At 41.7% G+C, this 14,872-nt stretch overlaps 3 protein-coding genes across 3 annotated transcripts in view; 1 reads left to right on the forward strand and 2 right to left on the reverse strand.

Annotated features, from left to right (window-relative positions):
* Positions 1 to 2,443: 2,443 nt before the first annotated feature.
* On the forward strand, positions 2,444 to 4,386 carry tuba7l (tubulin, alpha 7 like; the record flags this gene model as incomplete). Its single annotated transcript, XM_083669669.1, has 5 exons — positions 2,444 to 2,579; positions 2,796 to 2,944; positions 3,044 to 3,196; positions 3,343 to 3,870; positions 4,093 to 4,386. The coding sequence occupies exons 1-5, from the start codon at positions 2,459 to 2,461 to the stop codon at positions 4,384 to 4,386; spliced, it is 1,245 nt and encodes a 414-aa protein (XP_083525795.1). The 5' UTR covers positions 2,444 to 2,458.
* A 298-nt stretch (positions 4,387 to 4,684) lies between these two features.
* vps37bb (VPS37B subunit of ESCRT-I b) lies at positions 4,685 to 10,314 on the reverse strand. The gene is made up of 4 exons (XM_083669664.1): positions 10,160 to 10,314; positions 8,605 to 8,776; positions 7,994 to 8,076; positions 4,685 to 7,859 (listed from the first exon to the last, which is right to left on the reverse strand). The coding sequence occupies exons 1-4, from the start codon at positions 10,271 to 10,273 to the stop codon at positions 7,425 to 7,427; spliced, it is 804 nt and encodes a 267-aa protein (XP_083525790.1). The 5' UTR covers positions 10,274 to 10,314; the 3' UTR covers positions 4,685 to 7,424.
* Positions 10,315 to 11,225: 911 nt separating this feature from the next.
* Positions 11,226 to 14,872, reverse strand: part of slc4a5b (solute carrier family 4 member 5b) — a gene marked incomplete at both ends in the record, with an annotated part of 21,693 nt that continues 18,046 nt past the window's right edge. The window contains 2 exon segments of the mRNA XM_083670779.1: positions 11,226 to 11,511; positions 14,145 to 14,197. Coding sequence (XP_083526905.1) covers positions 11,226 to 11,511; positions 14,145 to 14,197 — 339 coding nt within the window.

Consider the following 14,872-nt stretch of genomic DNA (forward strand, 5'->3'; position numbering starts at 1 on the left):
TGTGTACATACAGCACTGTTTAAACATTAGCTTCAACTTCTAGGAAGAATCAAAATTAGATTCATCAGAAAACGTTATGGTACAGTATTGTCTAGTTGGATGAAAGACATGGGGAAGAAAGTTGTCAAACTTAAACTGCATCTTGAAACTGATTTCTCAGAAATCATAATACTGGTAGTTATCTAAGATATAAAATATGGTGGAACCTAATTTGAAGCCTCATGTTCATTGCTTGCCTTTCATGGCATATGGTAAGTGCCAAAGAACAGGATACATAATTTCTCATTGATATTACATGGCCAACTCATTGATCTCCCATTTTAGTGTTGGTAAATTGAGATTTATAGTATCTTAAGGTTGTATAGTGTAGATCTGTGTTAACCAGCAGAAATAGCATTTGTGAAAGATTGATTTGTTGCCATTTTGTCACTTGTGTGAAAGCACAGCAACTTTTGAGAATCTATAAATTGCACAATGCAACCATGCGTTTTGTGAACTGGCTCCTCAAAATGCTTCAGGAGGTGGTGCACCCCCTCAATCAGATTTGGTCCATTCTTTATAATACAAATCACTGAACTAAATCTGTGATTAAAGAAAATAAATAAGTACCTTACACCAGGTCATGTTTATTTGAGCCCATGACATTTTGTTGAAATATTGTTCACCACTTATAGTGAATCTTCCACACCATGCCCTTTACGTGGAGAATATGGTCATCTGTTCAATGGTAATTTACATGCATGGTACATTGCTTCTCAAAGAATATATCTTGCAATTAAAAATAATTCCCTCAGCCACTGTTTCACCCAGATAATAAACCCAGAATATTAAGTTGTATTACTTGATTGTTTACAAACACAACAATGTAAACGAACAATTAGCTACATAATATGTTTAAAGCTATCATGTGGATGTTGTTGTCTGTCAATCCTTGCATTTAGAGTGCTGCATGAATTTGAGAAGGGTTATATTTTCCCAGTCCCATTAAGCTGTCAAATCTAAATGATCATGTGCAATCTTGATTTATTTTCGCCCACTTAGATTTGAGTCCCTCTTTTTTAAAGTAACTTACTGAAAGATAATTAACCCAATGTCATCGGAACATAACATGATACGTTTTATAGCATAATATGGTAGGCCTGCAATTTTACAAATTGACCCCTGCTGATGCATTATTGGATCTGTGTTAGACTTAAAGTTAAAGCTTAAAGTCAAAACCAACTCTATGTTACATAACAGTTATTATCTAAGGTAGGACATACGCATTTTCAGTTTGGAACAGGGGCACAGTGTACTGAAGCTGACTGTTAGGATCGCAACAAAATAATATCAATGGCTATGTATAACCACAAGATGTCCCCAAATATCATGTGATTTGAAGCCCTATTTTACACTGTAGACAGAGTGCCATACATCAGTGACGCCATCTGACTGTGGCCTAAATGCGCCTGATTGGAGTTCAGAAACAATACATGGGGCATGGAACATAAATGGGAAAACGTTTTGTTTTCATGGTTCAAGTGAAGCTAAGCAGAATTAAGTGTCAGAATATGAACATGTGCAATCAGGAATGAGTACTAGTTCAGGACTGATTATTGTATGTCGAAAAAATAATAATTGTATTGCACAAATAGTGTATATTGTAGCTGGTTTGTCTGGGGGACTTAGAAGAAAAGCCTCTTTCTCAATATTGATATTGAAAATGTCTGCCTGAAGCTGAAGATGCAAATCCAGAGGTGTTAGCAAAGCCCTTTCATTTAAAAAATGCAGGCTGTTTCCCGCCAAATACATGTAGTATTTCATTTTGAAGAAAAACAAATAAGTAGATTGGTCCAATCAAAACAAGACAACCCATTAACAGCCGTTAATTATGTTTATTTTTGAAAATTCATGTCACGGTCCAATGGCAAAAGAAAAAATGTTGATTGACAGGCCGAAAAATTTATCTATACGAAATATAACCAATTAGGTTAAAAGGGGGGCGGGTTCTTTGATGCACCTATATATGTGTGAGTGACCGTTTTATTTAACGTATTTGGCAGTTATCCGTTGCAAGTTACAGAGCCAAAGGAGACAGGATTGTGTAAATTAGCTAGAAGATAGCCATTATTCACAACTAAAAAACGTTATTTCTATCATAATCAGTTATTACTTTGAATCCTCATCAATATGGTAAGTTTTACTAGCTATTGAGTAAATTGCGGTTTTCAAGCTAGGTAAGCTAGCTAGCTGGCTAGTAAGCCAGTCCATTTTAGCTACTAGCCAGACATTGGGTTAACGAAGTAAGTCGTTCTGTGGCAAATTATCGAGATTGAATGTGTTGTCTCAAAACCGATCTTGTTTTTTCTCCGTCTAGCGTGAATGCATTTCCATCCACGTTGGTCAGGCCGGAGTGCAGATCGGGAATGCTTGCTGGGAGCTGTATTGCTTGGAGCATGGGATCCAGCCCGATGGCCAAATGCCAAGTGATAAAACCATAGGAGGGGGGGACGACTCCTTCAACACCTTCTTCAGCGAGACAGGAGCGGGAAAACACGTCCCTAGGGCTGTGTTTGTGGATCTAGAACCAACCGTCGTTGGTATGGTTGAATAATTATGAACTTACTTATTCTGCAAAAAAAAAAAAAAGCATTCTGTTAACCTTCTAGTTCTAGTTAATGTGCATTGCTGCCTAATGTTAATTACAGGTGATTGTTCGCTAGCGATAACAATGCTAAAGTAATGATTAGCCATAATGAGACCTGGTATGGACCAATGAAATCTTAATGCGCTAACATGCTGTGGTTTATCTGCAGACGAAGTCCGCACGGGAACATACCGGCAGCTTTTCCACCCAGAGCAGCTGATCACCGGTAAGGAGGATGCCGCTAACAACTACGCCCGCGGCCACTACACCATCGGTAAAGAGATCGTGGACCTGGTGCTGGACAGAGTTCGCAAGCTGGTTAGTATTGTCATGGTTTATTAACGATTGATTGTGGTATTGCGCTTTCAACCTGTTGAAGGCCTGATTCACAAACCCCTGTGATTTTACTCTCCTCAGTCGGATCAGTGCACTGGGCTGCAGGGCTTCCTCATCTTCCACAGCTTTGGCGGTGGAACTGGTTCAGGCTTTGCTTCTCTGCTCATGGAGAGGCTGTCAGTTGACTATGGCAAAAAATCAAAGCTGGAGTTTGCCATTTACCCTGCTCCTCAGGTATGGCAGTGGTTTAGATCACCATTTTTGCAGATTATTTAATAAATTGCAGCAATACATTTCCTGAAACAAAATGTTCATGATCTGTAAAGTTACATTTTTGGGGAATCTCAAGTAATTTTTTCGTCCCCTTTTGTATGGTTCAGGTGTCCACAGCAGTGGTGGAGCCCTACAACTCTATCCTGACGACCCACACTACACTGGAGCACTCGGACTGTGCCTTCATGGTCGACAATGAAGCCATCTACGACATCTGCCGCCGCAACCTGGACATCGAGCGGCCGACCTACACCAACCTCAACCGCCTTATCGGCCAGATTGTCTCCTCCATCACTGCCTCGCTGCGCTTTGACGGAGCGCTCAACGTGGACCTGACTGAGTTCCAGACCAACCTGGTGCCTTACCCCCGCATCCACTTCCCACTGGTCACCTACGCGCCTGTAATCTCAGCTGAGAAGGCCTACCACGAGCAGCTCTCGGTGGCAGAGATCACCAACGCCTGCTTTGAGCCCGCCAACCAGATGGTGAAGTGTGACCCGCGCCATGGGAAGTACATGGCCTGTTGCATGCTGTACCGTGGGGACGTGGTGCCCAAGGATGTCAACGCCGCCATTGCTACCATCAAGACCAAACGCACCATCCAGTTTGTAGACTGGTGTCCTACCGGCTTCAAGGTAAACGCCCATTTGAAGCTCATGATTCCTGTACACAGCCTGATTTTATTCTCCCAAAAAGTGTTTTGTTTGCAATTGAATCATGATGCCCACTTGAAATAAAACAAAACATTTTGGTATATTTATTTACGGCAGTCGATCTGTCTTTTAACCATCACCTGAATTATTTTGGTCAAGCATGAGTGCTGGTTTCTCAACTGTTTTCTTGTGCCCTTCCTGCAGGTGGGCATCAACTACCAGCCGCCCACTGTGGTGCCAGGGGGAGACCTGGCCAAGGTGCAGAGGGCTGTCTGCATGCTTAGCAACACCACGGCCATCGCTGAAGCTTGGGCACGCCTTGATCACAAGTTTGACCTGATGTACGCCAAGCGTGCGTTTGTGCACTGGTATGTGGGTGAGGGCATGGAGGAGGGAGAGTTCTCAGAGGCCAGAGAGGATCTGGCAGCCCTGGAGAAGGACTATGAGGAGGTGGGAGTGGATTCTGTGGAGGGAGAAGCTGAGGAAGGGGAGGAGTGAACCCACTCATTCAACACACATTTTGTTTTCAACGTTCCCTGCAAATTAATAAAGTTCTGTCTTGTTCCATCGTGCGTTTTTTTTATGATGACATAAAATGACAGTTGAAGTTAAGTGGGTATTCAACTTGTGGAATCTGCTGTTTTATATCAACTTCTTAAAATGTAGTGTAATGACCTGTGTCCAGTTGATGGTGACAAAGAGGAAAGGCCACAGAATTACAAGAATCTTGGGATTTTGAGTCTGGGATAGGCACAGACCATCCAGCAACAAAAGACCAACACATTGGTGACAGTTAAAAACATTTTTATTGGTTAGCGTTGAAAGTGGGTAAATTAGTGAGTTTACTATTCTTTCCATTATTTATACATGAAGCAACTACCAAGGGACTTGGATAATTTAGAGTTTTAACCCTATCTTCAAAATATGAGCTATGGCTGTTCTCATGTGTCCTTTGTCAACTGATATGTAAGGCAAACCTCTGGTTAGGGGGGGGGTAGAGGTAGAGGTGTATGACTTCAGGATTCTTTTGAATAAAGAATACAGATGCATATTAACCAGCCCAGTTTGTACTGTCAAATTCATTTGTAGGCACCTCAATCCTGCTCCCATTGTAGTGTGAATGCTTACACATGCTGAAGTCTGTCCTCTGATGTAATCCAACAGAAACACACATACCTCTTATTTAGCCCCAGTCCCCCTCTGCATGGCACAGCCAGTATGCAGAGTAGTTGTGAGTGAGGGTGGATGTTTCAGGGATTTGCTTCCAGTATAGGTACTTATCAATGCATTGACAACCACTGTCGCAGCAGAGGTATTCGCCCAAGCTTCCCTTGACCTAAGCAGCAGGTCATTCATATATTCCTAAAACGGATATGTCAGTGCTAGGGTTCGCTTTCTTACAAGGTATTTGCTTGCACCAGTCCATCTTTTTTTTTTTTTAAATCAGTTTTTCTCGATTGCTTAAACCATTTGTTTGAAACTGAAGTTCACATGCCCACAGCCATAACATACATGAGCACGTTAGTAACATTTTCAGCAAAACAGTCATTTCTCAGTGCTTTCACACAATATGCAAATGTTAAGCACCTTTTTTTTTAACAGTTAATACAACAACACAAAATCAATTGAGTAAGTGAAAACTTAATAATTTTTCTTACAGTATTCAAATGAAAGTTGTCCAATGCATATTGATGATTATACTTACTTTTAGTGAGTCATGAAATTAATGGAGCATTTAACTTTTCATTAGAGGACAAAGGATACTGTTCTGATCCACCGATTTGCTTTTGTGACATGTCAAACTAAGTTGAGAGTTATAGTGCACTTAGCAAAAGACAAATCGTGTTTTGGCAAACGTGTTAACTGTTTCACTGTTTGTTTTGAAAAGTTGAATACGGTTTCAGGAAATGTGCTGAAGCAATTGAGAAAAACTGTTGAAAACTACTGAAATGCACATAGACATTTCTGACTGTTGAAACTTCAGAGAGTTGAAGGGTCCATGTGTCTTGGTAAAATGTGTATACTGTATGTGATGTGTATTATGTTAGTGTATGTATGTATGGACGTCTTCTATTTTGTAACTCCTGGCTGCACAAGGAATTTACCTACTGGTTGATTCATTGAAAAGCATTATGATACAACTTGGACTCACTTCACAAGAAAGACAGCTTTGCATGATATGAACTTGGGATGCATATAAGATGAGAGAGTTCCTTTTCCACAATGATAATCTACACTACAGTATGTCATTATATACAAGTATCCAGTCTTAAGTTACATGGAGTTACTACCTAACATTATATAAAACAACCACTAGAAATAATAAAAGAGCCAAATGGGTAGGAAAGACAACATCATCTTTGGTTGCAGGTCTTAAGACAAGTCTTATGTTTGCATAAGAATCGTGAACACCTGAAGCCAGCTGCATAAATTCAGTCATGTATTTAGTCTGGCTAAACCTCAGACTTAAGTCAAAGTCTGACACTATCTTCATGCAACTGACCCTTGTACTCCCATTGTCTCAACCTGCTAGAATGACACCATCCCTACCCTCCTAATAATTAATAGGGTAGCACTAACCCAATCCATTTTCTAATTATTTAGACAATATATAAACAGAGAATGGACACTGGGACATCAAGCCCAGGCTGTGTTCCATTCCAGAATGTTCTTCCCTCCAGTCTGCCCTTGTTCACTCCCCTTCACAGATCTGATAGGACTGGATGTGTGTAAGCTGCACAGTGAGAACTATGTTGCTTACACCTATCCAGGTACCGCATTCTATCAGATCTGTGAAGGGGAGTGAGCTTTCTGGAATGGCACACAGCCCTAGTTGAGGGCTCCACTTCATGAGGAGGTTTCCCGGACACAGATTAAGCTAGTCCCAGACTAAATCACCATTGATGACATTTTTTTAGTGTAGGAATAGGATGAATCTGTTTTACCACTCTCAGGAACCAAATTATACATTTTTAAGATGTATTATGCCATGGAATACATTTCAAATTCCACAGCTTGTTGTGTGCTGACCAATTCATTTTTTGTAGACTACATTTACTCAGTCGTTAAAAACCTCTGGGGCCGGTTTCACAGACAATGCTTAAGCCTAGTCCTGGACTAATTCACACTTTCAATGGCAAATTGCCACTGAAGATGCTTTTTAGTCTAGGACAAGGCTTAAGCCTTGTTTGTGAAACCAACCCCTAATGTACAAAAATATACAACACCCATAAAACTGCATTCACACCCCTTTCTCTCACCCACACAGCTGCAGGTCATCACAGTTGATATACAGCATGTTTAGATGAGACAGCATTAGGTTTTCCTGCATGTTTTCAAAAGAGAAATCCGAAAATAACTCCCAAAAACAAAAACAAACCCTAAAGCAAGCCGGCATAAAGCAGGGCACTTCTCAGAATAACAGGTGACAGGTTGTTTCACTGTCTGAAGCACTTCTATTGTTGACCAAAACATCTTGTTGGGTCAGTGCCCCTTGTGTGTTTCCAAGTCAATGGTCAATCCATCACATTTCCCCTTCATTGCATGATGAAGCCAGTCCGGGGGGACAGGTGTGGGGAGGAGTGCTGAGGGGGTGTAGGGGTGTAGGGCTGGGGCATGTAGCTGCTGTTGTAGGCCGAAAGGCTGGGCAGAGAGGAAGGATAGGGGCAGGCTGGGTAGGGCAGGGCAATGGGCTGAGAGGACGGTGGAGGGGGGGCTCGCTCGGGGAGTGGAGAGGGGGATCCATTAGTATAGGGAGAGGGAGAGGCGGGGAAGTCCTGTGGTCGGCTAGGCTGGGCAGGGGGAACTGAGGCTGATATGGTCTGGGGTGGTTGAGTTAGACCGTTTAGGACCTGCTCTCGAAGTTTGTCAATTTTGACTCGGCGCAGGTGAGCTAGAAGGCGCTTCCTCTGGTAGTCGTCCATGAAGCCGTCGAGAGTGAGGTCCCCGTCCAGGAACGAGTCGGCCATGTTCTACAGAGACAGTAGAGCAGAGTCAGACTTACATCGTAAACACACTCTAAACAGTAACAAGGAAGGATATGCCAGGCTAAGTGTGACCACTCAGAGGACCAGTCTTATGGGAAGTGTGTGTGAGTGTGTGTCACCTCAGTTTCCTCCTCTATCTTGGCTCCCTCAGCTTGTAGCAGAGCCAGCAGTGTGTCAAGAGAACTGTTCCCTGAGCTTTGATCTGAGGAAGAGGAAGAGAGAAACTGTTATATTTATTTAAAAAAAAATAAAAAAATAAAAAACACACACACAGATCATCACAATTAGTATTATGTTTATAGAAATGACCAGGTTGTTGTTAGGTGTGACTCTTGGCTGTGTGACAGAGACAAACAATGGCAGCCCTGAGTACAAGAGAGCTGACAGATTCTACAGCTGACAGAACCGGCAAAACTAGTCCAGCCTGACTGGCCGCTATTCTTTATAAGGAGCACCATCATAACACAGAGACAGAGAGACACATTAGCTGGACCAGATTCCTGGCTCTATAAAATATCTGTCACCTGGACTTGGGAGGCTGGTAGGGTGCCCTTCAAGTGTGATGTTGCTAAGCTCCTTATCTAGTGTGGATTTAGTGGGGATTCTTATAGGGCCTGGGTCTTAGACTAAAATGCACTCTCCATTGAAAGTGTCCAGGACTTGGCTTTAATTAGCAAGGTAAATCGCCCCATAGAGTGCAGCACCTACAACAGACTTGAGGGGCTCTTACCAAGAGTAGACTTGCGTAGCTGGTAGTCATCATAGAGCTCCTGTAGGTGGCGGTAGCGTTTGGTCAGCTGGTTCTTCTGGAGGTCAAGGTTAGGCTGCAGCTGCAGGTTCTGTTCGGCCAGACTTCGGTTACTGGCTAGAGTCAGCTCCTTTACCTGCTGCACCTCCTGCATCTAACTCACACAGAGAGAGAGAGAGAGAGAGAGAGAGAGAGAGAGAGAGAGAGAGAGAGAGAGAGAGAGAGAGAGAGAGAGAGACAGACAGAGAGACAGAGAGACACATGGGATTGGAGGGAGGGATAAAACAGTCAGAGCCTAAACCCAGGTGATAAATTATGGCTACATTCTCAATATGGACACTGGTTACTCACAACTTAATTCTACACACACATTTAATCCATGCAACTGAGCACACAACCGACACACAGAGTCACACACACACCAAATGATCCCTGTCCCTTGTGAATGTAAGCCAACAGTATGCTGTTAGGGTAAGGATTCTATCTCCACCCTGGCACAGCAAAGAGGACACTCTGGCCTCTTATCTATCATTGTGTGCTGGGTAAACACAGTCAAATGCAATCTCTGATACCCTGTTGAACTCTCTAGTGAGCCAGCACTGGGCTGGGGCCAAGCCACTCAATAAATCAATCAATATCATGTATGGGGCATCAAGAGAACATAGACGGGGGTAATTAAAAGCATAATAAATCCAGAATAATATGGGTAGACCAAACAGCTCACAGCAGCAACTGCCACCACACTAACTTGCACCTCTCCTCGCATGCTGCTCCATGAAAATTAGGCATAGCTCAATTTCCCCAATGATGGGTTAGGATGATTTCCCTGTGTCAGAACCGGGTTATGACTAGGAGCATGCATAGTGTGAATGCATGTCCATATAGTCTTAGATACTTCCTCTTCTTCATCTACACTGATCATAGGCTATATGAGGCGGGTCTTGGTTAGCAGCATTACCCTGATACACACAAAACAACCAGATGTTTACTAAAGAGGCGTGCACTGGAACCTTCCAGCTGCATTTCTCAATAGAAAACCTTGGCCAACTTTCCACTACGGTGATGACTGCCGTGTCCGTCCCGTCGTATTTACAAACTCTGCTTTACCACACATAGGCTAAATGCAACAAACGAAATCCATTCAGAGTATGTTTTCGGCCTAAGTTCTGCTATTAGTCAAAGTGTAAAAACAAATAAATACCATCTAAGACAGCAGATATTGTGGAAAGGTAGCTGGTATGAAATCCGCATATCAAACAATGAAGTGCCAAGAAAGCAGACTGACACCCCACTGTATGCGCAACAACATCAATCACATCCATCTGATGAGAGTATAACCAGCTAACGAACTTTAATATACGTACGTCATACAATGCCAATCAAGAACATACGAGAGTTGTTTAAAAACGAACGATCCTTGCTATTTCGCTGTCTCTCTTTGCACAAACAAAGTAAAAGCTAGCGATCAAGACAGAGAAGCTAAAGTTGCTAGTAGCTAACGTTAGAAGAAACAAATCGGCACAATGATGAACCTTACCTCGTCCATTTCTTGAACAATACTGTAGAGCTTGGTATCATCTTCAAGCAACTCGTTTAACTCTGTCACAGTGAAAGAGTCGAATTTGTCGGTGAATCCGGCCATTTCGCCCATGGTTGTGTTTGTCAACCAGTCTGGAGATCAGCTGAACAGGGGAGATGTTTTGGTACACAAACCGGAAATAAGGAAGATTGCTTGTCAAATCAGGGGGTGTGTGACAGGACGGCGACGTCATTGAAATCCTGGAAACGGTTCGATCAAAGAATTCCGTATTCTCAGTATTCTCCAAAGCAGCCCGTTTTCTTGAATTGAATCTTATTTTCTCTGAATATTTTCAGAAAGTTACTTGACATGCACAGGTAGGCCCCTCAAGTGAACCACTGTGACATAATGCTCACGATGGGGCTAAAGCACTGTAGTAACAGGTAGCTTCAAGTTGGACAGAAGAGCACACAAACAACTTAATATACTCAATATGTTTTTAACGCTATTTTATTAACTAACATGCATTTGCACATTTTTACAACCAAAAGTAAACAAACTCTGACATTAACATCTTATTCTCTCCAGCAGTCCTTTAAACACACATTAATGAAGGCAAATGTACTGAACAAAGATACATAATAAATGCAATTAACAATGTAATAAAATAATCATTAATACAATGCAGACCTTATTTTTCCAGAAATGATTTAGCCTACTTTACATATCAATTATCAATCAGGTAATCAATACACTTTTGGTTGTTTCTTTTTCTTTCACAATTGAGGTTTACTGGGGGGATCTGACAAATATATAACATTTTAATTAAACATAAGAAAGAGACTACACTATTATATTGTTTGAGAGACTGACAGACTTGTTATAATGGAGATGTATAACTACGTTTAACTACCAATTTGTTGCATTCGATAAAATATTAATTATTATTATTATTGTGTGTGTGTGTGTGTGTGTGTGTGTGTGTCTGTGTGTGTGTGTGTGTGTGTGTGTGTGTGTGTGTGTGTGTGTGTGTGTGTATTTGTTAATATAGTGTGCTCAAGATGGAGTCTACCTGTCTGGCAGTCTACAGTGTGTCCTGCAACTGAGAGTGTATATTACGATACATCTCTTGCTGAGTCATAGGGGTCAGCTGCTGGTCATTCAGAGGGTAAAGGTTAACCCTGTGGTAGATGTTCTGGCCCGTGGAGTAGAGGTCAGACTCCTCAAAGACAGAATCCATCATGATGTTGACCAGGGGCACAGGTGGGCTCAGCGAGGGGTGTGGTGAAGGTCGGGGGTCTCCAGGGGGAAGGCTCACCTGGGAGTGGGCAGGTGAGGGGGGGCAGGAGATCTTCAGGTGCAGAGTAATTCTGAGGAACGGTGGTGGAACAGCCCAGTTTACATACACGTCTCTCTCTCTCGCTCACAGACACAAACACACACACACACACACACACACACACACACACACACACACACACAAACACACATAAAATAAACTCAAACATACATTTAACAGTGCCGCAGAAAGGATGGAGATACAGGGAGTGAGAGAGAACAAGGTGGAGAAAGAAAGAGGATTGAGAAGAAATGAGGAAGCAAAGAGCACGAGAGGGATGAAGAGGGTGGGGGGACAAAACACTTAGCAATGCATTCCAGCACTATATCCATTCCATTCACACTAACATCGGAATAAAACAAAAACATAAGATTCTCAGATTCAATTGAACAATTTCAACAGTTATATTGTTGTTCATATAATCATGTCACTACCCACACCATGGCTATTAAACTAGTGATACTTGTGTTACTCCAAATGGAAGTTGATCATACAGTATAACAATATCATGAAAGCACATCGACATCTAAATATATGTGTACAGCATTCAGTATGTCAAGTAAAGAGGTGGCCATATCAAAGAATCATCATTTTTGCTTGATCATCTAAATAGTATCAACACATATTGCCATACATCTATATTTGTATATGTGCTCTCAAAAGCAAACAGGGCACTAACATACTAAGTCTCAACCATATTCCCTGAAAAGCAATGCAGGAGAATGTGTTGGCTGCTATGAGCAGGATCACACATTGCAACATAAAGAGGAAAAGACAGTCACGTACAAATACTGTAAACACATATACACACACTCATGTGCAGATACGTACAGGTACAATACATACTTGGGCAGTAGAGTGTTTGAGAGGAGGATGTCGAGTTTGGTTGGGTAACAGACAGGCTTGGTAGGGGTGTGTTTCCACACTTAAATATCAACCCTACAAAAAGACTTAAAACTAAAGAGTGTTAGAACATACATCACAGGTTAGCCAGACTAAATACACTACGGAGGAGGCAGTTTAGTATCTTAAAAAAGAAACAACCAAAAAACATTGTTCAACAACCTCTATCCATGGGCAGATTTGATGGACAAAAGTTGAGTGATGGTCAGTATTTCTCAGGAGTTCATTTTTACAGACACTCAGAGATAGTTTAACACCACAACAAGAAAATACAGTGAGAGACCAGTGGCTGACAGGGCTGGCTGGGACAAACAGGGGATTGTACAGTATCATTGATCCTTATTCATGTATCTATGTATCTATTTATCAGGGAAGTCTAAGGCAACTTAAGTAAAGGTTGCAGATGCTTGGTAAATAAGACCTTCTCCAGAAGTGTAGTGTTAAATGACATTCAACCATAGAAATACTGTATGTGAATACTGTATTGAATTGAGATATACTGTAAGTAGTCTTCACCCACTCATTGAAAACCACAGCTCCTCAGAGGGATCACAAAATAACAAACAACAGGCAACTGGGCAGAGAAGTCTAGGCCCGTATTGACATGAAAGAGTACAGAAAAACTCATTCTGTGTCTATCATAGTTTACAGCCACAGATATGGCTGTGTTTCACAAACTAAGACTGCGCCATCTTGATGCTCATCTGCCATTGATTGTATCAACATTGTATTCAAACCTTGACAGTGTAATGCTAATTTAGGTCTCCTATTTCTCTACTAAGACTGTAAAGTTGATAGTAGATTACAGATACTGTCCCTTATACAGTTATACAGTATTAACTAACAGCCACAGAGAACCGGGTGAATAAATAATACTTAGAAATGAGAGATAGTCAAACAAACAAAAACAGGAAGAATATTTCTGCATTGCTTTCCGGTGCATGGGGAGGGGGGGGACAATGCAGGCATGCTACTGTAGTGACATATGGAGCCCAGACACAAGATCAATGGGGTTCAGTCCACAACGAGGGTGGATAACTGCCAGCCAGTCGTCATTCTGAATTATACATCAATGATGGTAGCATCCTCCTCAGTAACAACTGTAGTGGTCCCTACTTGTTAGAAATAGATCAATAGGTGCCAGTCCACACAATTACGTAACTTTGGGTGCAAATGTCTTTCACTATCGAGCAGCATGTGATTATACAGTAGGTGTCTGGATATGCCAGAACCTACAGCTCATTACATGTAGACAATAGTAGAGAAGGCATTGCACACAATGGCCTAACTAATATAGGAAACAATATTAGACATAAATAAACATCTAAAACTCAAAGTATATCTACAGTTTAGAGAATATCTTTATGAAATTCAATGTGTGTTAAAGTCTTGTTAGCTTTGGCACAGTATGACATGCTGAATGCAAGTGCATGAAGATCATACTATCTAGACACCTCATGCTGAATAAAAACAGTGCTATAATGCTAATAGTTAAACAATTAAAGTAATTCTGTAGGGAACCAATAAACATAGTATCTATAAAGTGTGTATGGTGATAAAATCGTATAGAAGGTCATGTGTGAGAAGCTATAGCCTGTATGAGTATGTGTGTGTGTGTGTGTAATGTGTGTGTGTGTGTGTGTGTGTGTGCATCAGTAGTTGTAGGTTTTGTCTAGCTGACAGTGTGCTCCCCAGTCAGTGTGTGTGTCAGGGGTTTGCATCAGATCACTGTAGGGCAGGTGCAGTTTGAGCACACAGTACCTGCGGTCCAGCTCACTGTCATCAAAAGAGACACTAGCATAAGGGTTCTTCTCCTGTACACACACACACACACACACACACACACACACACACACACACACACACACACACACACACACGCACACACGCACAGATAGAAACAAGCATACAATGCACATACAGAGATATGCACGCAAATGTGCAGAAACACACACAGCCACACACACATGTACAGAAACACACACACACACACAGGCACACAGATTGAGGGGTTTTATAGAAGAGTGAAATAATGGATGAGAGAGAAGAAGGAGAGAAGAGGAGAGAAAAAGGACAAAAAGAGAATAAAACCTTCAGAGTCATCCACAGTTATACAAAGCTGTCCATTCTCATCTGTTGCATATCAATGACATCACAGTAACAAAGAGTAGGGTTATGGCTAGATTGTATATTGGTATACTTACGACTTTTTCACTAACATTTGTAGCATTGAGCAGGGAATATATGTCTACAATTATCATGGTGACAGCTAACGGTAACTAAGTGACAGTGTGTGATTTTCATTTTACGTTAACAATTTCCAGTGGTTTGCTAGCTACTTGGACTACATTTCATACACACTGTGATAGCTGTCAGCCTGTCAGGCAAACTCTCTCAAGTCAAACTCTCGTAGCGAAACATGAGTTGACCTCGGGATTACATGGGTAGTCATATACTATCTAGCCATAACCAAAGAGTAGTCTATACTC

This window comes from Argentina silus (genome assembly GCF_951799395.1).
Source record: "Argentina silus genome assembly, chromosome: 5".
NCBI lineage: Eukaryota > Metazoa > Chordata > Actinopteri > Argentiniformes > Argentinidae > Argentina > Argentina silus.